Here is a 25,896-nt window from a genome sequence, read left to right as displayed (position 1 = left end):
TCTCCCTTCCTCTCTCTCACACAAACACACACACACACCATAATAGGTCTCAGAGTACATCTTGTACAGATTTGGGAGAGCAGCAAGGTTCACCGTCCATAAACAGCAAGAACTCCAGGATTTTTCCCAATAGTCTGGAATCCTTTCTCACTCAAACCCTTGCAAAATTTTAAGCCACACTAACAGTTAAGTGAGCTGAAATGAGGACTAATGCCATTTCATATACATTTAAAACGAATATAACTGCGGTCACAAACTCCCCAGTTTACTCATCTACACTTACAGGGGCAAGAATATAAAGAGTTCCAGGTATGTAAGATGAAAAAAAAGGAGGGGAGAATAACTTGTCTTTACACCTCAGTACTTCTCCTTTTCATAGCCTTCACCATACTGCTATTTTGACATATTCATCACATTGTACATTTTCTCCAAAATCAATGGCCTTGTCTCTAACTCAAAGGAGTCCAGTCAAGGCTCTTCCATATATTTCTACTCTTTATTTATATTCTAGACATATAAACCAAAAGCAATTTAATGAGTACAGATCGAAAGAACTTCAAAAGTTTGTTTCCATAACATGTTAAAATGGGAATTTTTTCTACCCAGATGGTTTATATTTTATACTATTTATAAAAGTCGTGATGCAATTAATGACATATACAATGTGGTCTATCTACACAAGTCTTCTCGCTGAGACCCTGGTTAAGAAGTTAAGTAGTTATGGAGTAAGCAAATGAGGCAGACCAAAACACAACACTAATGAAATGTCCTGTTCATACAAGGTGTCTAACAGCCTTAAGAACACCACAAACATCAGGCCTCTCTTTCCTGGGGAGTACTGCGCTTCTCTTTCACACCAAGCTTACCCGATGTTCTTCCTGCTGTTGTCTTAGGGTCTCATACTCAAGGGCGGGGGCAGGAAGTTGAGAGATGACTCTTTGGGTTTCTGTCAACCATGGCCAGAGTTCTTCATATGTTTCCCAAAACTGGTTAACCAGAGACTGTGCCCGCTCTAGCTGCAGATACCTCTCTGAGTTTATCTGGCAGATGGCATCATAGTTCTTCAGTACCTTGTCCAGTTTTTTCTAGAAAATTAGAGGATGACATCCATGTAATTGGTAGGATTACCTACTGCTAGGCCAGGTAGCACGTATACTCCAGAATGCTTTGTCCAGCTCTGCACAGCTGGCACAGGGTAGGCACTTGAGAAATGTATGTTAAGTAAATAATCAACAAAAGCTGTTTAGATTTTAATTATTTCTATGCATAAAAGTTCATTTTAAATTAAAGGGGCACAAATAGTTATGAATAAGACATCGAGCTCTCCAACCATAATAAGTAAAATTCTCTAAGGTAGAAAATCTTGAAGGTTAGAAAGTCTCATTCAATTCTAGTAATACTTACTTTATTTTCTAGAAAAGACAATTTGTTTTTGCAAAAGAAATTGCTAGTCAAGAAAATTAATTACCTATATTAGAATCAGAGTAGCACACTGTTCCATACGCTGCTTTTATGGGGCAGTCGCAGGGATACAGACTCTGGTATAAATTCACAGCAGACTAAGGCAGAAGATAAAACACAACAGGAACCCAACGAACCACGGAATAACAAAGAAACTGTTCCATGATGATCTCTGTTCATGTCAGGTTCTTCATAAAAACTATAAAGATTCGATTACAAACGAGCAGATTGCCATTGCGGAGTACAAATAAAAGAAAAAGTATCACTACACTATGCATTCTGTTATTTTATCTATTAGATACCTTAAAGGCAATGCATATTCTTTAAAATGTCATTTTAGGCATAGAGATTTGTGTCTGTTTTTGCCATGAGATAGTCTTCCTACCAGAAGCATTACTATGTCTTAATTTCTTGAGTCTGATCAAACGTTGAAGTATGAACTAACCATTTTTACTTAGGCCTAATTCTCTACCAATTTCAAGGACCACTAAAATAACACAAACTGGATGCTTCCTTGATTACTCAGCTCACTTTTTCCATGTAGCTTACTTTGACTTTATACAAAATGGATTTTAGTGTTAGAGAGAACCACCTATTTTGGGTTTTGTTTCAGTTCAAGAGGCCCAAATGTCCCTAAATCATAAAAACAAAAATTGGCATATATCAAAACAAAACTTACACTGATAATGACAGTAATAATATAGCTAACATTAATTGGATGCTTAATGTGTATCAGTTAATCAAGGATTCAAACTTTAAAATCCTTTATGCCTATTAAAATAGATTGCCCTCACGGTGATTCGCTTAAGGAATATTCCTTTCACTGTTACTCTGTGAGCTTAAAAAATGCTTTATTTAAAACTAACAATTTCCCTGCTTAAAAAGAAGATGCAGATGAAGGAAAAAGTGCCTTTCCAGGACTGGGAGTGGAACGCATGCTGTTTCTTCAAAGCCCCACCACCGGCCCACGGACAAGATACCTTCATTGACTGCTTTTCCTCTTCACTGCACGTGCTCATGACTTTATGCCCAGATTTAACAAGTTCATCAATAATATCCTTGTGTCTCAAAATCTCCATGGTGAATGTCTGTGATTTACCAAAATAAAGACCAAAAAAAAAAAAAAAAAGTTAAAAAAAAGAAGGTGTGTGACTAAAATGAAAACGATTAGGCGAAGTAGTTAAAAACAGCAAGCAACACTAGAGGGGTCTTGAGAGGTAAATCACGCAGGCACATTTTATAGACTTGGAGGCAACTGGAAATGCATTTCTTCACCTTTTGAACCTGCAGTTGAGCAGAAGTCTGGTCTTGCTCAAGCCTGATGTCACCCAGAGACATCAATTTCTTTTTTGTTTCAGTAATCCAGGATAACTCAGCATCAGCTGCTTGGTCAAACTAAACAAAAGATAAATAATTAGATCAGCAAGTTCCTGTAACTGGTGCCAGAAAAATACCTATCTACATTTCTTTTCAATATCCTTATTACACAAGTGGAAAATGAAAATCTGAGCTTATCTCTTCATGGCATCCCAAAATGATTCAGGATAATGACTGAGTTATAAAGAAAGGGAACTTTCCATGGAGCAATTAAGTACAAGCTCTTACAACCTATTGAATTCATAACATCATATTAATGAATTCAAGACAGTTAGCACTATTGCCTTCTTTTCTAGAAGTCTTAATTTGCTCCACAGGAGTACTATCAAATGTTAACAGCTATACAAGTGAAGAGCTAGGTACCATCTTTAAATCATTTTACCCATCACCTCAACATGATTCCTAGCAAAACAATGAGATACAAGGTGTACACAATGAGATAACCCCATTTCTTATACCACTATGTCTAAATGTGTAAATATGTCTTTATGCATGCAGAGTACACCCCCAAATGATTTGTGTATAATTTTTGAACATCTCATTTAATGATGAGAAAAAACTATTTTATGAGCACTCTTAAATATTTTAAGAAATTTTATTTTCCTTATCATAACAGTAATTCATAAGCACAGTAGAAATTCATAAAGCACAGAAAAATATACAAGAGAAAATTAAAATTCAGAGGTAACACAGTTGGTATTTCAGTGAATTTTCTTCCAAAGATTTGTAAAGGTCTGGGATAACACTGTATAAACAGTCTCACAGCCTGCTTTTTCATTTACTATGAACATTTCCCATTTCATCGTCCTCTTAAATAGCATCACTGTATTCTAGCATACCTGGATATTTTCATCTAAACTCTCAGCATTTTTTTTTTTTTTTGCTATTATATAAGCAGTCCTATAATGAATATCCTTGCTTCTAAATTCCTGTTCACATCTCTAATTAGTTCCTTGGTGTGGATTCCTAGAAGCGACTACAAAGTCAAAGAGCATGAGGTTTTCAAGGCTTTACATCAGATAAGCCCATTGCTTTCCAGAGCCCAGCAGTTTATCAGAAGCAAATGAAGTGGGCACACGTGACCCCACAAGCCCAGGGACGAACGGTAACTAACGATGGCCCCCCATGGAAGGATTAATGGACAATGGACATTGTGGGTATTCAAGTCCAGTACTGACACATCTTCTAACTTTTCAAATAAATAAATCCAGATGTGGATGGGGGACTAGGTAAGTCAGGGAAAAGATGGGCAGAGATAAGAAACTAGAATAAAAAATAATTCATCCTTTTAAAAGTCGATGCAACACTATGCCAACTAAGGGGAAGATGGAGCAGATGCACTTTTCTCTGTTCTGCCTAAAATCCTGGGACATTCTGTATAGGACATCAGTAAGAAGACACCACAAAAAGAAAAGGGAAGAGTTACTATGGAACTTGGGCCTGCAGGAACGGCCCAGTGGGGAGCTCTCTGGGTTTTCTTTTTGCCTCACCTATCCAGGATTGAACAGAAGAAAAGCTGGCAACACCAATGTACACAGACAAAACTCCAGATAACCCTGAACCAGGAGAGAAGCAGCCAAGCAAGACGGGAAACTTAGACCATAACCACTCTGTTCCACCAAACACCAAAGAAAGAAAACAACCGTGGCCCCACCCACACTCCTGCCCAGACAGGATGGAGGGGAAGCCTGTTCTGCTGCCCTCAGAAGGCTCCCGCAAGGTCCCCAGCACTGCTGCTGGGATGATGTTAAAGAAGGCCATTTCGGGAGCTGGAACCTTCATCCCCACTAGACAAAAACGAGGCTCCAACCCACAGTGTCCGTGGACACCACGTGGAGAGCCTGGATTTCTACCCTCACCAAGAGGTAACAAGTTGCCCCTTCCTTTTCTTAGAGTCAGGATTTTCACAGTCACTCGGACCTCACCATCACTTTATCAGTGGAGACCACAGGGAGAGCTGGAATTCCCACTCCTATTCAGAAGTGGGGGGCACCCGCCCCCAGCCACCAACGAAGATTAAGTGGGGAATGTGGACTTTGACAACCACCCTGTAGCATCCCCAGAGGGGTATCAGAGAAAGTTTAAAATCCATGACTCAATATCGTAAGAACCAGCAAGTCATCTGCTCATCAGAGGGAAGGGGTGATGGGTGCAGCCTTCGTGTTTGGGACCTGAGGAGCCATGAGGGGTAAATGGAAGAGGGGTCAGGCCCTTTGTGCCACAAAGCCCATCTGATTTCTATTTGTGTGAAATGGTCTTCCCCAAGTGAAGCCAGCACCTGATGAAACTTCCTTCAGTGAGTCCTTGCTTAAGCTTAAAGGAATCAGGACCTTGCTCCCAATTCTGCCAAAGAGGCCCTTATCCTTCCTCTGGCTGCAAAAATAAACAATGTGATTGACAACTTGACTGTGGCTCCAGGAACATTTGAGGCCCAAGTTGAAGATGTCTGACAGGTATGATCGTATACAAAGGGCACAATGACAAGCAGAGACAGTGTGGCTGACCTGTGTCCTATTAAAGATTCTGTCACCACTGGAAGCTGCTGCTGCCCTGGGGAATGAAGTCAAGGGGCACCTCAGAGCACCAGATCCTTCTGTGATTTTAACCATACTGACAATGACACTGGCTTTGACATGAGCTCTTCTGATGCCACATGAAGAGTCTCATTATAATAGTGCCACCCAATCTCCAAAAACTGGACCCAGAACACCACCTGGATATAAAGGTGGTACAGAATGCCTTAGCAGCCATCTGAAGTCTGCTGGCTTGAGGAAAATGCTTCTCAGTCCACAGTTAAAGTTCTCATCAGACTGCAGGAGGACTTGAGGATTCCTTTTCCTGCCTCTGAGCCCCTGACTCCTTAGATCCTTGATCCAACTGGGTCTCTGTGCTGTGATGAGCACCACCACGAGATGGCCTTTGGCCCTGGATGTGGCATACAGGCGCTGCTTGCAGATTCAGCTGTCAGGCTTGGTGAGTGTCACTGGCCCCTGTGATGATGGCAACTTCACAGTACACACAGTTGTGACTCTGGAACAGTAGCACATGGTCTGCTATCGGCTTCAACTCTGATCTGAAACCTCTCACATGGTGGGTGGCTGTAGGAAGATCCTTGGCCAAGACAGTGAGGCCAGCTATCTTGCTTTTGAAATATCTACGTGGGATGGAGAATGGAGTGACAGTGATACCCTCAGAAAAGGCTCATGAGAAGCCACCAGAGAAAAAGGAAGGGGAGGAGAGGAGGACTCTAGAAGGCCCACCTCCAGGAGAGGATGGGCAAAGCTGGAAACTCAGGAGTGACCTTCACCTCCAGGAGAGGACGGGCAAAGCTGGAAACTCAGGAGTGACCTTTACTCCTTTCCCACCCAAGAGGAAGATGGAGCCCAAGCTCACTGCAACCAGACTCAAAGTATGGAAGGCCTCAGCAACAAAATAGAACATCTTGGCAAAGAAATAGAATACACACAAAATGAAGACCCAAAATAAAAATTTTAGAACTAAAAAATATGCACATAACTGAAATAAAAATCTCAGTGGATGACCTCAGTGATGGGGCCAGAAGAGAGACTCAGCAAAGTGGAGGACGTAATGATAGAAACTATACAACCCAAATGGAGAAAAGGAAAACAGACCACAAAGAAAGAAAAAAAAAATCAACATAGCCTCCTCACAAACCTATAAACTTAAGAAAGAAGATCCAATATACATGTTCTTATATTCCAAGATAGAGCAGAGAAAAAGGCTGTGGCTGAAAAAGTATTCAAACATTCTTGGAATGATGAAAGTAGAGAACTGGAGACTAGGTTTGCGGTTGACAGGAGTTAAGCAGAGGGTAGAGATGGGAGAGAATGGGTGTGGTTAAACAGGGAAAAGTGAATGATGGAAATGTTCTGTATGTATCGATGTCAATATCCTGCTTGTGATACTTTACTATAAAGATGTTACCACTGGGGAAACGGAGTAAAGGATAAAACAGGATCTCTGTATTATTGCTTAAAACTGCACGTGAATCTGCAATTACGTAGAACTCTGCAAGTTGACCACCCGAAGGACAGTAAGAAACTGTCAACATACAGGGGTGGTCAACATAAAGAACTGGGCTGTGTACACGTGGTGCATGTCTGGTCTATGAAAATTAGGTCAACTCAAGGAGGTAGTCATTGCAGGGAGGTGATCAACTATGGAGGTCGTCTTGTATCTTAAAACAGTTTAATTTAAAAAAAGAAAAAGAAAAACAATTCTGGGGTAACATCTCACCTGAAAGTTCCTGTTTGCATTCTCTCTTTTAGATATATACTGTTAGATTGCACTTCAGATAGAATTATTAATTTACACTCCCACAAGCAGTTTTGCTGTACCCCTAACAATATAGGATATAACTTACTTTTTAATACTTGTCAAGCTTATAGACTTCCTTGAATTATAAGGAATCCAAGAAGCCATTTGAAAAAGTCTATGTTAATCTCGTTCAATAATTATGATATTTAATTTTAAATGAACTACTCCTTAGCAATTATTAACATAAAAACAAAAGAAAAAAATTTCATCAACTAATTTAGTAGCTTCAGGTGCAGAGAAAAACTCCGACTCATGAAAAAAATGAAAAACCCAGCTGGGCGCTGGCGAGCGCCTGTAATCGCTGGCGAGCGCCTGTAATCCCAGCGGCTTCCGGAGGCTGAGGCAGCGGGGTGCCTGCAGCCCAGAGTCTGAGGTTGCGGTGAACTACCATGCCCACTGCACTCTGCTCAGGGGCATAGGATGGGACCCTGTCTCAACAACAACAACAAAAGAAGCAAAAGTCTTCTAATGTGGATACTTTTCAAGGCATATACAATTAAGCCACATACTTAACATTTCCGAGTGTAAATACTGTAAGATATATGAATAAAATTTAACAGTCATGAATTTTTTGTTTCTATTGTCCCTGATAAAATAAAAGTGATACATCACCCCTCTTGTTTGTGTGCAGGCTGTTAAAATGTGACAGTTCTGTTCAAATAAAGAAAGTCAGGCTGTTCAGTGTTAATATTAATTTTACACGATGTCTCCTCCCTTTAAAAAAAAGTATCCAATGAAAAACAGCATGATGATACTATCTAACTTGCCAAGATGGAAAGCTGAAACTTAAACAATGCCTCTTTGACCAAGTCAAATATTTGTTCTGTTAAAAGAAAACAAGAGTTCAAGCAGAAATATTTCCCTTCTGCCATATCAAAAAAAAAAATTATTAAATTAGCAAACCATTATTGTTAAGCAACAAATAGGATAGCCACAGGGTCTATATGAAGCAAGGCGAGGCATTTTAGGTCTATGAGTCATTCGAATGACTGGTGAATGTGTCTATTTCCAATGGACTATAAAAACGGCTCACTTCTCACATGAACCATGTTGGAGAGCAGTAGTCCTAGACCAAATTTTAATGAATCCATTTACTGCTCATACAAGCAGCAAAAGTGGACTTACACTGTTGATAATCTTGGCATCCATAACTGCATTCTGGCAAGTATTTTAATAGCGTCAGTGGAGTCTATCCATCAACCCTAGCTACTGTAACTCAATAGTTGAACTAGCATATCAGGAATTTCCTAAAATTTAGTGAAGACATTTTAAGTGGCCATCTCTAAATATTCCTGCAAAACACTCTGTGAAACAATCACAACCAGCTTCCCCCTGGACATATGGTTCTAGGGGCTTAATATGGTCTCCTTTAAGCCTGGCAATTGAATAATGTGGGGATTACCATGACCTGCACTTGCGCTGAGAAAAATGAGGCAAAGGCAAATCTACCAAAGACTGCCCGGCTAGTAAACGCTGGGCCCGCGATTCTAACCAACGTGGTCTTACCACAGGGCTGTCCGTCCTCCGACTTGCCATGTTTGTTGTTTGCATTTGCATATAATTTGGGCTTCATGAATTCCAAATATTCATGTGATTTCACCAAAAAAGGTTCAAATGCCACAGGAGTCAATAATAGGTCTTAACTTAATATTTAAACATTTCTCTAATCTCTGACAAACGGCTTTTACTTACCCACGAAGTACCTCCTGAGTAAAAATAGGAACTAAGACAAAGTGAGAAGCCAGCCTGACCCTCAAGAACATCCTTCTACTCCCTTCCCCTGATGGGGATCTCAGCACTTTCTTTTGATTAGCATTTCCTTCCACTTTGCTTCTGATTATTTATAACACGGCCTGTATTTTCCCACCCTCAACACCTGGAAGGTCTAAACAAATCTCGTTTCCATAGGGGATGTTTATTTCTGTTTCTCTAAAGGAAATAAACAGGTGGTATTTTTCTCCAAGGCTGATTCCTAACCACCGAATGAGCTGTTTGTTTTAATTGCACCCGAACCAACAACCCATGGGCCTTTATAACACAGTTATTAGGGACCCACTTACATAAGCCAAGCAATTAAAACTGCCAAAGAATGCTTGGGATTCCCAAACCTGGTGAGATACACATATTTTAGCAACTTCTGACAACTGTACATTTATAAAAGGCAATGGATGATGGACCTCTCTAAGAGGTTCAAACAATCACAGTAGTCTGAATTCAAGATACAAGTCTGTGTATCTGCCATACAAATGTGCCTTTCCACAGAGCTTGTAGAAAGCAAGCAACAAATTTATGCAACTTTGTGTGGGTTTAAAATGCAAAAATATGTAGTTTTGAACTCAGATAAGGGCATGCCTTGTGAGAAGAGGCAGTTCAGCTCACCATCATTATTTACTAAGCTGCCTTATATGCTGCTCAGGTTTTTCCTAAATGTGATGAATGGGCCAGATTCTTTTTAAAAAAGAATATACTTTTCAAAACATGAATGCCTGCAAATCTGTAGAGTCAGGAGTAGGAACTTGTTGATGGGCAGCACCTAACACAATCCTCAACCCTTTGTGCATAACTGAGGCTGTTCAATTATTTCTCAAATAATAACAAATAGGGTCTGCACCCCTATGATATCAAAATTCAATTGCCTTTTTTCAAAACTGTTATTTTGACATAGGATTAACACACGAGCCTAACCATGTCAAATCAGAACATTTTTAAAAACTAAATTCATACAAGTTGGTTATGGAATATATGCTAATTAGAAGATATGCTCCTTTCTCTTTTCTCAATTTTAATTCTTTTCCATGTTTTTCTTTGCATCTTTCATGTGGTGTTTGGAACTCAGAGTCATTATCACTCTGGGATAGGGGCTTGACAGTCTGCAAAGTGCTTATGCTTTTGGCCAAATTCCAAAAAGCAGGTTACGACATTATAAAGGAAGTACACCTGTATATAAACAACCTTTAATCCTGGACAAAATATGAAATATCTTCAGAGAAATTTGCTTAGAAAACAGAATATCTAGTCATTTGAAATCTAGTTTAATTTAGCCAGGTCACTCAGAGACAAAGCATTAAATCTATAAATTTTACAATTACCAAGTATTATACGAGGCGCATATCCTCAGCTTAACAATTATAGGCGTGGGTATGTCGGAGGTTAAGGGTCTGGGGAAGATTCTCTTTGTTAATAAAATGAAGCAGATGTGACTGTAAATGTGTTTAAAAAGCTGACATCAGATCACGTTCATATTTCAAATGTAGAAGGGACACAGAATACTAGATAATTTTTAAAATATAAAACAGATCGTATAAAATATGTGGCTAACATCCAGGTCCAAAAAAATTTTTTTTTTTTTTTTTGGTCCATCCTTTTTGTATTTCATGGCTATATTATCATTGGGTAAAAAAGAAAATACTTTATTATTAAAGTATGCTCTGCTTCTAATGCCAAACATCTAGAGAAGGGCAAGATTATAAAATAATTTCAGTGATACATAAACTCCTTTATGAACATGAAAATTGTGAGTTTAGGAGCTGATTTCTGAAGTGCAAAATCTCAGCCACTCAGAAAGACAGGTATCTACTACCCCCGTTCTTAAACTTGCCTGTGCAGTGATGCTCTAGGACCCTTCCAGTGCTGCGTTCTTGTGCCTCATGATCCATATAGCTGGAAAAGTTTACATCACATATTTCTATTTTGCTCTACTATTGGTAGCTTTCTTTGAATTACTGAAGAATAATAGGGGAAAAAAATGGATCTCCCCTTAAAGCAGTGGTTCTCAACCTATGGGTCCGACCCACAGGAATTGTATTAAAGGGCCGCAGCATTAGGAAGCTTGAGAACCACTGCTTTAGAGTAATTCATAAGGAAGCACAGAGAGAGACGGAATGAGAGTTGGATTAAATTCTGGCTGCAACTCAGCCATGTACTGGGACCACAGGCCAAGCTGCTTCTCCATGTATTACAGATGTGTTCCTCCCAGCCATACTGTCTGGGCCTGTTTAGCTCTGTTGGAGGCAGCTCACTGGACAGACGTGCAGGTATTTCAAGGGAACAAAGACATCATATGCACACGAACAACCAGAAGATAGCCATGGCCATGGTCAACTTTAGGTGTATGACTGACTACTAGTAGTTAAGACTTTTACTACACACATATTCATTTATATAATACAGACCAAACTGCTTACACATTCTTTCTTTCATGAATTTTTCTGTATTCTTTCAGAAAATCCCCAAATGTTCTATAAGAAATGATTATATCAGAAAAAAAAAATGATTTCCCTATAGCATACATTAACATATGTTTTGGGATCCTAGAAAACTTAAACTGACCTGGTTACTTTCTTTCCCTTTGGAAAACAGGCGCAAAACTCTGAATGGAATTAGGTCAGAGTTAATGACCTTGGCACGTATCAGAGCTTACTAACCAACTGAAACTCAACCTGCGACCTTGCCCTTCTGAACAGTCGCCCTTTGTTGAACTAATCAACCATGGTCAATTTCTCAAGAAAATCTTACTCCCAAGAGTACAAAATACTTGTCTTGCTATTTAGGGAAGTCTTCAGAGGCAGTTCTGAAATGTTCAAATAAAATTTCAGCGAAAAAAATTTATTTTTACACAGTTGAATAAGCTTCACAAATAAACACACTTATTTGCCTATAATAATAAGACCTACAAGTTCCTCTAAACTTGAAAAACATACAGGATACGTTCCTCCAGCATGAATGCCCTCTCTCACAAAAATTTCTTGGGCAGCATTTTGCTATCACTGTAGGACTTCATCAGCTTTTGACTCCAGAGCACAGCACTAAAATGAGGAGTGGAACATCATCATGCTTTAGAAAATTAAGTTTGGACGCTCCCACATAATCAACTTGATTTGTGTTTCTTGCTTTTGGCTTGTACTAGTAAAAGCTTAGTCACTCCCCTTCCCAAGCCCTGCTCCAAAGTTCAGTGCAATACCGCACAACCCCCCACATACAAAGTTTGTAGTAAGTCTGATGACTTAATGTAAATATTCCCAGAGATTTCAATAAGAGCTAATCAAACATGTATTATCAACTGTTGTGTGGTATTTCCAGCTTTCCACTCACTGGCCACAGCCTTCTGAGGGAGCTGTGGCTAAGGGCTGAGTGGCTAAAAAAGCTTGGAGTATACACTCTGTATGAGTCGCAGACAGGTCAGAAGCTATTAATTTTTTTCCCTTCAGTCAGCTTCAGGAAAAAACTCCCCATTACCAACAAAATAGTTTCCATTTTGAAAAGAATACTTTCTCTTCGCCATAGTTTTCTCTAAATGAGCAGTTAATACTGACTTTATGAAAACTCAAAACCCTTACACAGATCAGACGTAGTCAAGGCATACAATTTTAATTTTCACATATGCATATATGTAGACAAAAGCATTTTGTGTGGGAAGCAGGGCCGATCTTCCCAGTGTCTGACTCGGTAAGGATAAATCTCTGGAACAATGTGGCAGATGGCTTGTTCACAATGTCCAGATTAGTCTTGCCCTGGCACTCAGACATCCAAGTAGCCCAGTCGGATTCTTTTCAAATCTACCCTTTCATTTTTGAAGCACCACAAATGAATGGAAACACTACCAACAGGCATCTCTGTTCAGGTAAAGGCTCTGGGAACAGCGAGAGAAAACTGCCTGCCTAGACAACAAACCGCTTGTCCCTACCTGCTGGGACCTCAGAATGGCGGCATCGATCTCCTCCACCTTCTGAGTGATGGTGTCACTCACGAGTCGGTAGCGCTCATTGTCCTCAGCCACCATTTTCTCGAGACCTTCTCTGGCTCTCCATGGAACCAGTTCCAGCAAAGCACTGCTCGCTTCATTAAGGGAGTCCAACAAGGCTTTGTTGTTTTTAGCTTCCTTTTTCAGTTCCTGAAAGCAGACAAATACGTGGACGCCACTTAAAGAGTTTGAACAGGATTTTCCTTTGATTATATTTTGAGGCTGAAGTCCTTTATTGCAGGCCAATAATGTGATACTTTGGCCATCGCCTTAGTTTCAGTTAAGTTAAATAAACCACTGTTATTTAAAGCTATTTTGCAAAAAAGGAAAGTTTTGTTTCCTGAGAAGTTCAAAAGAACAATTCATTTATCCACGTGGCAAGATTTTATCTTTGAAATTTAATATTAATATAAATATTTTAAATTTGGGAAACAAAACCAAGCAAGAGAACATGTATTACTCTTTGCTTTCTGGAAACCTCTTAGTAATCAGGTAATAAAGAAGTCCAAAAAAAAAAAAAAGAAAAGAAAAAGAGGAATTAAGCCAGAATTAAGTGACCTTCAAAATGAGGACATACTGGCCTTAAATCATTCTGGCTGAATCACTACAGGCTCAGTAGTGAGCCTGACCTCACCAATTCCCCTTCACCCACATGTGATCATACTCCAGGGATGATGAAAACAGACTGATAACTCTGAAAAGGAGAATGATTAGCATGATCGTTTACTATTTCTGTGATATAATTAGGAAGCCTGCCCCATGCTATCTTATAGAAATAAAATTACATGACTCTCTGAGACAATGATTATTTTCCTCTTCTTCCCTGTTTTCATCATTCTGTTCCTTGTGTACTAAGACTCTTGAAACAAATTATAATATACTGTTTTCATCTCTGGACCGTTGGTCTACTGCCAAGCTCGGCTGGGTCCCTGCCCACCGGAGCATCTTTCAGTAGATTAATAACGACATGAGACCAGCATCATCTCATTTCTGTGTGAATAAGACTCCCCGACAGATAAGAAACTGATCCAAAGCGTATATATCAGAGCATACTTTTTGTCTTGCTTGCGCTTGGCTCGCCGCTTCTCTCTTCAAAACCTGAGTTTCATATGAAAGTAATTCCGCCTCCGCCTTGTCCAGCCAGGTGCACAGCTCTCCGTGCGTGGCCTGCAGCCGCTTTGAAAGCTGCAGTGCCTGGTCCAGAGTCTGGGCCACGTCAGTGCTCAGCTGAGTAATCTCTTTGTATCTTGCTTTAATGGCTTCCAATTTATCTTGAATTATTAAAACTTCATCACCTAAAATTTCAAAGGCATATTATTTCTTCTGAAAGGACAAAAGGGCTGTGTGTGTGGTGGGGGTGTTCAGATATTATAGTACACTGATGACATTTTCTGGGGAAAGAAAGGAGACATTTTTCTAAAGACGATTTGATATAAGCAAAGCCCTTTTTTAGATTTTAATTTTTCCCAGGATATCAGGCAACTCTAAACCATTCTGAAAATACGAATGTACAAACTGGAAAAGCCCGAGTGCCTCTAGGTGTGGGCAAAGCAGTACTTTCGTATATATCTGTATGAAGCTTTTGGTTTTCAAAGAACAGGAGTTAAAAAACCACCCGAGTTCAGACACTAACTTCATGCATGGCTTAAAAGCTGGCTTCCTTTGGGCAAGATGCTTGGCTTCTCTGCTCTTACGCATCATTACTCAACCCTCCTACTCCAGCAGATCCTTAATTGCCTCTATCTCCTTCTCAGACACACCAAGAAATTAAGTCCTGGACTTTAGACTTCTAACTCAAGGCCTTAGATATTATATTGAATGTCTCCAACTCATAACAAATGGTACTTGCCTCCACTCATACAGAATGCTGAATTAGATATAGGTACAGCGAAATTCTATGGTCAAAGGAATCACTAAAACAACTTAGTTTCTCGGAGTTATTCTAAAACCACCTCATACAGAATTAAATCAAGCATATTTTTAAGCGATTCAAACACGAAGAAATGAAGCATGTGTACAGCCATGCATATAACCAGAATATAAGTTAACTGCCGTAAAAATCTATCTTAAAAAATAAAACATTGTCTACAACCTACGTGTTCATCTGCCTTCCGCAAGCGGAAAACTAATGTAACTCTGCCGTGGGCTTCTGTGACTAGCTCCTGTGCCAAAGTACTTTGTGAGTAATAGACACAACTTCCACCAAGAACTCAAGTGAGATCATGAGAAAAAAGTGAGATCATATTCTAAAACCCCCCTTGACAGGGCTTCAAAGCATTCTCCAGACTAAAGTCTTGGAACGGCCCCAAAATTATAAAGTGTTTTGTTTTGTTCCCCCATCCCTAAAATAGTTTGAAAACAATGCAAAATGCTGACTGCATGATGATTAGTTCGGAAAGATATCTCACCTGTAGTTTGTTTAAGGAGCTCTAAACCATTTAGTAAGGCCTGATCTACATTTTGTTTCCTGAGTAAGATGTCCTCTTGCAGAACCTAAAAACACAGGTACCATTTTTTATGTAGGAGGGAAAAAATTAAATCGGTATTAGCATTAGTCAGTCTCAGAGAATGTAAACTTGGTTTTACAGAGATATATCTGAGTAGGAACCTCACATTTTCAAATAGACATTATTGTTTCCATGTCTATGCCTCTTCCTTCCCCCACTGTGCCCTATGTCCCATATCCCAAGTCCCATTCAGGAAATATTTAAGGCCCTGTGGAAATGGGTCATAAGGACATACTGCTTCATGATGGGTCTTTGTATACAACAACAAAGTAAGAACATGAAAAATCCAGCCAATAGGATAAATTCAATCTCTTTTTAAAATGACTTCATTAAAAGTAAACTGGATACGCAGGCAAAGTCTTTTATGAGTACAGTGATTCGTTTAAATCATAATTGACATGAAACAGCACAGAAGTAAGAAAGAATGGGAAAACAATGACAACTAAAATGAAAAAAAATATACATAAAATGAAATAAATCAAAATACCCGAAGTTCAGCCTGCTGCCTGCACAGCCCCTCAGTGCTGCACTCCTGGACCGAGAGTTTGCTCAGTCTGCCGTGCACTTCGTTCAGCCAGTTCATCAGCTCAACTTCGTCTTCCCCAAAAATCTTAGCATTACACAAGGCCTGCTGGAGGAGCTCAGACCTGCTGTGACTTTTCTCTTGAATCTCAATGTACCACACTTGAGAGGAGTCTAATTTATTCTGCACCATGTCTTTATCCTCCCTGGAGCTCAAAACCTTTAAGGACTGGCCAATGCTAACAGCCTGGTGTAAATGTTTATTGTGATGGATGATGTCATCTTCTAAGGCCTAAATAAAGTTTAAGAAAAGAAAGAAAAGAAACAAAAAGAATGGACAAATAAAAATGAAAACATAAATAAAGCATGGCATTGGAAATGGATCTGGTTTGCAATTATGCATAACATAACAATGGGACGCAACTCAAATTTATGTCATAAAACTGCAAAACAAAAAACCGAATCTTGCTCATGTGCGATTTACATCTTACTTTGTGCTGTGCAATTTGTTCCTCAAGTTTAGATGCTTGGGTTCCTATGGGTTCACAATTCACCAGCCTCTTTTCTATGGTTGTCAGCCACTCATTCAGTGGTTCTAAGGTTTCATGAAATTGCTGTGCTACCACGGAGATACCTTCCAGCTGACGATTCCTACACATATGCCAAGATAAAGGTCATTTAGGGATAAAGAATGTGTGAAATATTCAACAAAAATCCTCGGTCATTTTCCTGCATTCTCTTCTGAACACTCTTTGCAGAAACTATCAAGGTTAAAATCTAACTCTCTAATACTTAATGGGCATGTTACGACAGTATTTCAACGAAATAAAGTTGGGCAACATCCTCAAGTGCCTGAATCTCACAAAAGTTGAAGTAATCTTTTTTTTTTTTTTTTCGGCCGGGGCTGGGTTTGAACCCGCCACCTCCGGCATATGGGACCGGCGCCCTACTCCTTGAGCCACAGGTGCCGCCCTGAAGTAATCTTTTATAATAATACTTCCAATAATTACAGTTGTAATAATAATAGCAATGTTATAACAACAGCAGCAGCAATAATAATAATGATAGTCCTCGGCAATATCTATTGAACACACAATCTGTGTCAGGTCCCGTTTTAAGTGTTTTAAGTATTAATTTTGATTGGATTACCAGTTACTGAGATAACTATTAATCCAATGGTCCAAACTGGATTCAAATTTTAAAGACCATACATAGCCTGCAACTACCACCTTCTCCTTACTGGAATGAATAGCGATTTCTACTTTATAAAAGTTCAGAGTATATTTCCCAAAAACAATAGTTAGTATTTTACAGATTAAGGTATCACGAACAGAGGACAAATATTCCAAACCATTCCTTGGAATTGTAGTTTGAAGAACTTTTAGAAAACACATTGTTTCTCAGTCACAGAGGATGCATGTAAATTAAAATGTAAAACCAGCTTCCACTGTTTATCTAGGGCAAGGGACTGTGGGTTTGTATATAGAGAACCTGAGTCAGTATCAAATCCTGTAGATCATTTCTGCTGGGATCAAGAGTTGCTATTGTTTTAACATCTCATCATGTTTAATTCTGAGGGAATTATATGATTTGTGAAATTAATTTTCTATGAAGAAAAAGAGAATTATGGAAAACTGGTGCAAGCTACTAAATCTAATTTCTGTATTAATATACAACAAGCCATATGCACATATATTTTTTAAACCTTTCAGTTGAAATATACTTGATCCTAAAAAGCAAATAAAATTATTACATCCTTTTTAATTTGTGGATTACTGGTACATCTATGACTTTTTTTTTTTTCTAAATTCAAATATCCAATAATTTATAATCAGTAGAAATAACTATTTCATAATTGGGTTTAATTTATTATGATTTAAATTGTGAACAGTAAATTTGGGAGGTGAATCATAATTATTACCAACATCCCTCTACTTACTATCACTGTGAGGAAGGTTTTGGGAAAAGAAGACCAGTTATGGTAGTAAAGCAGAGATCTAGACATTCGTTCATTTATTTTCAAAAAATTACTGAGATTATCTTCTATCTCAGCCACAACATCCTAGGACAGTGGTTCTTAACCTGTGGGCTGCAACCCACAGGAACTGTATTAAAGTTAAACCCTTTAACTCCATTAAAGGGTTGCGGCATTAGGAAGGTTGAGAACCACTGTCCTAGGACATTGCAAAAAAGAGTTAATCCATGAAATAAGGACAACGTGAGACTTTTATCCTTCTTAGAAGCACCTCCCCTGTGCTCCAAAAACTACAATTAACTACACTCCATAATTCAAAATTAGACAAATCCTTCTCTTCACAATTCTAGTTCCAACAAGGGTAGGAATTTGTGGAACATACTCATTCAGTTCAGTGGTTCATCTATTTTCAACCCAACCAGCCTAGATGGCTACTCTTCAATGTAGCTACTACGTAAGCTGGTTGATGTGACACCAAATGCAGAGAATGAAATATAGGTTGAGATTTTGTAATAAGAAAACTGCAGAGAACAAACACCCAGTGGTGCCAGGCTCTAGGCTTCATGGCTTCCATGAAGGTAGAGCATTTTCTACCTGCCTTGTTTCCTGGCTAACTCCCGTTCTTCCCTTAAAACTCAGCTGTCATTCCCCTGCCCGCCAACTAGGTTCCCATAACATGCTCCTGAAGCACCTTGTAACTTTTCTTTCAAACATGACGTTTGTCATTACTTCCCCAGGGCTATAAACCCTCCTAGACTGTACCCAATCTGTGGGCCAAGATCTGTCCACCTTACTCCTGTACTCAACACCTACCTCTGTGCTTGATTCGTGCCTGGTAGACAGGCAGCAACCGTGCAATAAACAAAGGTGTGAACCACCCTCAAGGCAACTTAAAACAAAGAGTTGGCGGGTAGCTGGTGATTACAAGGTGTTACCATCAGAGGAATGAGGAGAGAGGCATCAACGGTGACTGCGATTGATGTCCACATTCATGACAAGGATCGGAAAAGAACGATTTGAAGGAAAGTGTTATAACACAAAATCTCAGTATTAAGGCCAGTGCTACTCCTTCAAAAGAACTGGGAGTATGTACAATACCTCGTTTCAGCTTTATTAAGTAATGCCTCCCATCTACTGTCCAAGAGACTCAGCTGCTTCAGAATCTTCACTTTATCTGCAGGCTCCGCTGTTGCAGCGATTTTTTCACCTTCTCGTTTAATGACCTCCACGGTAGATTTGCGGTCATCCAGCAATCTTTGGAGAAGCTTGAGACAAAACATTAAATGCTTTTCAAAAAGGCAAGGGAATAATCGTATAAACACAAAATGCATCCTAAGTACATCTGATTTGCAATAAAATACATAATTTTGTCCTGGTGTGCATGCGAAAGGATCTGAGAAGGGGGATTTTAAAACAACATTTTATCTCAGGGCTTAATACTGTTGTGTCACACACTGTGGTAGGGGCTTTACACAGTAGACAAAACTAATAATGGTAAGGCCTGCAGTGCCAAACCCCAGGGCCGTGGCCTGTAGGAACCGGGATGCACGGCAGAAGGTGAGTGAAGTTTCATCTGTGCTTACAGCTGCCCCCGTCACTGGCATCAACACCTCCTGTCAGATCAGGGGGGGGCATTAGATTCTCACAGGAGAATGAACCCTAAACTGTGCATGCAACGGATCTAGGTTGCCTGTTCCTTATGAGACTCTAATGCCCTGAATCCCAACCCTGTCCATGGAAGAATCATCTTCCGTGAAACCAGTCGGTGGTGCCAAAAAGGTTGAGGACCACCAGGTAAGGCCACTAGACTCCTTATGAATTTTTAAATATAAAATGATAGCATAGAGGTGCTGCTTCGGATAACCCCACTGAATCATGAGAAAAAGGCAGAATCTCCATTCCTCTAAGGAAATGGGAATGCTCTAATATTCAACAGCTATCTTCCCTGTCAAGATACAAAAGATGCTTACGAATCGTTACTGTTTTCAAAACCTTTTCCCATGTTAAATAATCCATTACATATCAGGAAGTTAAGACTCAGACCAAGTTCACAAGTTAGCAAGGCTAAAACTACAGGCTCTTGGCTCCTTTTAATAGGTGTGAACTAGCTCCTAAAATGCTTTAGGAGGAAGAAGACTAAAAGAGCCTTTAAAATATCATTCTCAAAAGGAAGGGAAAAAAAAGAAAAAAAAAGGAAGGGAAGATTGATGTGTGAAATCTCCAAAGCTGGCTAACTAAGACTAATATTTCAGGATTTAGCAGCAGAATCAAAATTCAATTTATTTCCAATTAAACATATCAAGACACCTGGAATGGAATGTTTGCTATAAGGAGCCAGAACTCAGGAATACTTTCGTTTTTTCTAATCTAAACACATGGTTCATGAGCAACTACTAAGTACATGAACTTAAAGGACACTTGCTTAACTTGGGGGGAAAAAAAAGGCGGGGGGCAATGTGGAAGGCAAAGGTGTCTAAAACACTATTTCATTGACTCCTTCATCTGACCCTGACTGATAGCTAAGGATTAAAGATTTGACAGTTAGCCAGAAGTAAAAAGCTAGAAGACTATTTGAGATCCAGATTGCGAAAGAGGTTAAGACGTACTTGTTTTAAAAGAAGGGGAAGAAACGCAAACTGTAGTGACACAGGTTAGAGTCATTATATAATCAAAGGGTGGTTTAGGCAGCCAGGGGAACTAACTGAATGGATTGCTTTTGATAAATTTTAATGCCAAAGCTTCTAGCATTAAGAAAGCAAAATTAGCAAATAGGTTTTGTTAGCTAAGCATTATTTACTCTGGGAGCTAACTTTAAATTAAATATGAATGGTAGCAGTTAGGGTATTAAAAAAGAAAAATCACACAGATATAATGTTTCCAGTTGTTTTTCCTAAATCCTTACCTGTAAATCTATTTCTAATGGGTATAATTTCCCAGTATGCTAAAGTTTTCAAAGAACTCTTAGAGAGTTAGAAAAAATGCTCAACATCACTAATCATCAGGGAAGTACAAATTATAACCATAATGAGATACCACTTTAACCTCTGAGAATGGCTATTACTAAAAAGTCAAAAAACAAAAACAAAAACAACCAGATGCTGGTGTGAATGCAGAGGGAAAGGAAAGCTTATACACTGTTGGTGGGATCGCATATTATCATAACCTCTGTGGAAAACAGTATGGAGGTTCCTCAAAGAAATAAAACTAGACCATTTGACCTAGCAATCCTACTACTTAGTATCTACCCCAAAGGAAAAGTCACCTGTGCTCGAATATTTATTGTAGCATAATTCACAACTGCAAAAATGTGGAATCAACCTAAGTGTCCATTCATTAGTTCATGAGTGGATTAACAAAATGTGTTCTACATTCCTGAGATACTTTGCTAAGAAGAATATGTTCCAGCTCCATCCATGTAAACATGAAAGAGGTAAAGTCTCCATCTTTCTTTAAGGCTGCATAATATTCCATGGTATACATGTACCACAATTTGTTAATCCATTCGTGGGTCAATGGGCACTTGGGCTTCTTCCATGACTTAGCAATTATGAATTGGGCTGCAATAAACATTCAAAGATGTTTGTACATCTTTGTTATGATGTGATTTTTGGTCTTCTGGGTATATGCCCAGTAGAGGGATTACAGGATTGAATGGCAGATCTATTTTTAGATCTCTAAGTATTCTCAAGAATGGAAGAAAAAGTATCCAATGTACTCAGCCCTACTATGAAGCTAATTTATAGCTTTCATATGAAGGCTATAACCCAACAATAGCACAAGAATATGGGGAAAGGGCCAAGGGAGGGGAAGGGAGCGGGGAGGTTTGGGTGGAAGGAGGGTAATGGGTGGGGCCACACCTACAGTGCATCTTAGAATGGGTACAGGTGAAACTTACTAAATGCAGAATACAAATGTCTACATACAACAAAGAAAATGCCATGAAGGCTGCGATGAACAGTTTAATGAGAATATTTCAGATTGTATATGAAATCGGCACATTGTACCCCTTGATTGCACTAATGTACACAGCTATGATTTAACAATAATTAAAAAAATTAAAAATAAAGAAATTGTTTCAAAGAAAAAAATGTGTCCTACACACACACAAACACCCCTTAGAATACGGTGAAGCCATAAAAAGTAAATGAATTAATGTCTTCCAGAACAACCTATAGGAACTGGAGACCATTATCCTATGTGAAGTATTTCAAGAAGGGGAAAAAAAAAAACACCACGTGTCCTAATAATTTGGAACTAATCAGTGGGCACACGTGGCCACAGAGAGAAGTAAAACTCATTGGAAATCAAGAAGTGAGGAAAGGGGATAAGAAGAGAGGTACAAACCTACCTACCAGGTACAATGAACACTAGTCAGGTGATAGGCTCGCTAATAATCCAGATTTAGGCATTATAAAAGCTGTCCATGAAACACAAACATTTGTACTCCTTGATATTTTGAAATAAAAAAAGAAATTAAAGTAAGCAGTAAGTTTTCAATCAAAAAACTTTCTGAGGCCAGATGAGGAATGTTTTGTTGTTTTTTTCTCCCATTTTTAATTGACAAATAATAATTGCATATATTTATAGGGGACAATGAAATCTTTTGATATATGTATACACTGTTGAATGATTAAACCAAGCTAATTAACATATCCATCACCTCTCCTACTTATCATTACTTTTTGTAATGAGAACCTTTAAAATGTATTCTTTTAGCAATTTTGAAATATGTAATACATTATTATTAACTATGTTATGTGAACAAACTAAGCATAGGAAGATGAATTTAAAATGTTTTTACTGGCAGGGCATGGTGGCTCATGCCTATAATCCCAGCACTCTGGGAGGCCCAGGCAGGCAGATTGCCTGAGCTCAGGAGTGTGAAACCAGCCTGAGCAAGAGCAAGACCTTGTCTCTAAAAAAACTAGCCGGGTATTATGGTGGGCACCTATAGTCCCAGCTACTGGGAGGCTGACAAGAGAATCACTCCAGCCCAAGAGTTTGAGGTTGCTGTGAGCTGTGAAACCATCAACCTCATGGTGACTGAGAGATACTCTGTCTTAAAAATAAATAACTAGGGCGGCGCCTGTGGCTCAGTGAGTAGGGCGCCTGTCCCATATGCCAGAGGTGGCGGGTTCAAACCCAGCCCCGGCCAAAAAAAAAAAAAAAAACCACCAAAAAAATAAATAAATAAATAAATAAAATGTTTTCATTCAAAAATAGTTAAATGTAAAAAATTTTAATTAATTCTTTACTTAAAATAGTCACCCACTCCTTTCAAGAAACCTTACCAATGTTCTGTGTGGCAGTCTCCTTACCACATGTAATTTCAAGTCATGGCTGACAAATTACTACTGAAAGTGTCATTAAATGCCTCATAACTGACCACCACAATCAGAAGCAAAAAAGAAACTGTACATGTGGTCCCAAGTTGTTGGTCCTATTTTTACTACTAAAAACTGGTACATTCTTCAGCACATATGAATCACGTATTTGCCTCCCTCTAGTTATAGGTTAAACCCAAAAAGGCAATTTCATTTGGGTGAGGTGGGTCACACCTGCAATCCCAACACTTTGGGAGGTGGAGGCAGAAGGATTGCTTGAGGCCACGAGGTCAAGAACAGCCTGGGGTAACATTGTGAGACTGCGTCTCTACAAAAAATACAAAAATTAGCTGGGTATGGAGGCACACACCTGTAATCCCAGCTACTTGAAAGGCTGAGGCAAGAAGATCACTTGAGGCTGCAGTGAACTAGGATGAAGCCACTGCACTGTACGTAGCCTGGGTGGCAGAGCAAGACTCATTCTTTGAAAAAAGCAATTTCATATGGATCAATTTAATATACAGCCTGGCCATGGAGTTCGTTTGCAATTTAAAATAGGGTGTAATTGCTCATGAACTTTATGGCCACTCTGTATAGGAGAACAATGATATTGCCATCCAAATGCTGTCATCTTGTCAGTAATACCTCGTTGACTATGGTGCTGAAAACTGCCCACACGCCCCTTCCCTTGAAGCTCTTCCTGCGCCTGACCCTTGCTCTATCACATCCTGATTCCTTTCGCCCAACCCTGCTTTATTATCACTTGCTAACTTGCCACAACCCATTATTTACTTTATTTATTGTCTCTCCCTTCCCATTAGACTTTTAAGCACAAGAGAAATCTTTACCTTTTCTGTTGAGGGGTGTATCTCCAGCACCTAGAGCAATGCCTGGCCCACAGCAAATATTCAATATTTGTTGAATGACTAGTAACATGATATCATCTGGGTCAGCATTAACCAGTTAAGTAGGATATAGTATTAATAAACATAAAGAGAGTCACAGGCAAAGGTTTACTCTTACTGTTAAGATTTATTGCAAAACACAATGCAAAAACATCTCTCACTTACCTTTTGCTCTTGTATCTGGGCCTTCACCACTTTGAACTCAGCTGATGGGGGCTTCTGGTTGGCCACAAGCTCCTCGGTGTCCACCATCCAGCTAAGCAAGGACTCCAGGGCATCCTGGAATCTCCCACAGTGCAGCAAGGCCTCCTGCAGCTGGGCTGCCCGCTGGGCCACCTACAAAGGTGCCGCTTGTATCAACTTACTTATTTTGCAAAATGAAATCAGTCCATAGGCCATAACTTTTCACACTATTTTCCCCATATCTTCACACATTTCTTTTTTCTTTTCACTTCTAAATTTACACAAAGCATTGATAGTGCAAAGGAAATAACTTTAGCAAGTAAGCCATGAAAGTAAGGCCACCATTGCCAAACAGTGAACAGAGAAGATGAAATCTTTGCGATTTGGCAAATGTCCAATACGTTTATGATTGGCAGTGAATGCTTCAAATAGTTTAAAGTTATAGTAAGAAACAATGCTTTAGTCATTTTTATCATTTTAACTTTTTATTTCCTCCTGGTGAATATCTGATATGATTTTTTTAAACAACTAAGATTAAAAGAAACTGTTATGTAATAGCAGAAAGAATCACAATTACATTTTGCTAGAAAAAACAACTGTAAAGTATCCAATTAAATCCTCCTAGCTTCAAGCTATAAAGTCCTTTTTCAACAAACTATGGCCTTATTCTTCTAGTAAATGGACTCTCTGTGTCCTACATAGAGATATCCATTGCCTTTCTCATAGATCTTTTCCTTTAGAATGGAAAAAGTGGTTGGCAAGAAATTTTAAGCACTGTGGAATATATTTACACCTGCATGCCAATTGTGTTTAAGGGAGAACTGTAACATGAATCAGACTGCAAAGAATGTAGTTTTATGATCTGGCAAGATTAAGATCCGCTTAAGATTTCAATGTTGGGAAAATTGTAGACAGTTATGATTCAATAAAAAAAATCATCATCACCATCACCACGACTGTTGTGTGCCAGCATTACTTCCCTAAGGTATTGGAGCATTATTTGTAGCATTTTCCCTCATGGAAATTTAGAAAAATGTGGGATTACATTTTGTAAGTAAAATAGTATGTGAAGATGATGGTCTACAGTGAGGGTAGCAAATCCTTAGTCCAGGACTTACAGAAAATACATCAGGACATCAGGAAGGTTGAGAACCACTGTAATAAGAGAGAGACATAATTTCTTTTGGTTGTACAGTGTTGACTAACACTGTGAAATTAGTCACCAACATTTGAAAATTGGAAGGTTTCAGATATAACGTGAGATTTCCATGTTCTTTTGAAGGTTAAGTATTATATCTGGCCACAGGGAGCCTACACCCCTACATGTCAATGATATACTGGAACTAAGTGCCTGCCCACACTAGAACAGTGCACGTGACCCTCCACACAGAGCCACAGACTAACAGTGCACGTGACCCTCCACACAGAGCCACAGACTAGCAGTGCACGTGACCCCTCCACACAGAGCCACAGACTAACAGTGCACGTGACCCCTCCACACAGAGCCACAGACTAACAGTGCATGTGACCCTCAACACAGAGCCACAGACTAACAGTGCACGTG

At 39.2% G+C, this 25,896-nt stretch overlaps 1 protein-coding gene and 1 pseudogene across 31 annotated transcripts in view; one reads left to right on the top strand and one right to left on the bottom strand.

Annotated features, from left to right (window-relative positions):
- Nucleotides 1-25,896, bottom strand: part of DST (dystonin) — a 465,208-nt gene that overhangs the window by 57,168 nt on the left and 382,144 nt on the right. For 26 of the 31 annotated variants that reach the window (XM_053603771.1, XM_053603761.1, XM_053603774.1 and 23 more), the window contains 10 exons: nucleotides 24,315-24,485; nucleotides 19,019-19,185; nucleotides 16,437-16,596; nucleotides 15,911-16,237; nucleotides 15,325-15,409; nucleotides 13,970-14,211; nucleotides 12,860-13,066; nucleotides 2,737-2,856; nucleotides 2,442-2,549; nucleotides 867-1,085 (listed from right to left, as the gene is read on the bottom strand). In XM_053603771.1, coding sequence (XP_053459746.1) covers nucleotides 867-1,085; nucleotides 2,442-2,549; nucleotides 2,737-2,856; nucleotides 12,860-13,066; nucleotides 13,970-14,211; nucleotides 15,325-15,409; nucleotides 15,911-16,237; nucleotides 16,437-16,596; nucleotides 19,019-19,185; nucleotides 24,315-24,485 — 1,806 coding nt within the window. The remainder of the gene's footprint in view (nucleotides 1-866; nucleotides 1,086-2,441; nucleotides 2,550-2,736; nucleotides 2,857-12,859; nucleotides 13,067-13,969; nucleotides 14,212-15,324; nucleotides 15,410-15,910; nucleotides 16,238-16,436; nucleotides 16,597-19,018; nucleotides 19,186-24,314; nucleotides 24,486-25,896) is intronic. The other 5 variants (XM_053603772.1, XM_053603762.1, XM_053603756.1 and 2 more) reach the window with 1 other exon arrangement.
- LOC128593762 (interleukin enhancer-binding factor 2-like) lies at nucleotides 4,367-6,138 on the top strand (annotated as a pseudogene).

Source organism: Nycticebus coucang, chromosome 9 (genome assembly GCF_027406575.1).
Source record: "Nycticebus coucang isolate mNycCou1 chromosome 9, mNycCou1.pri, whole genome shotgun sequence".
In the NCBI taxonomy this organism is placed as follows: Eukaryota; Metazoa; Chordata; class Mammalia; order Primates; family Lorisidae; genus Nycticebus; species Nycticebus coucang.
This window is presented reverse-complemented; position numbering and strand designations above follow the sequence as displayed.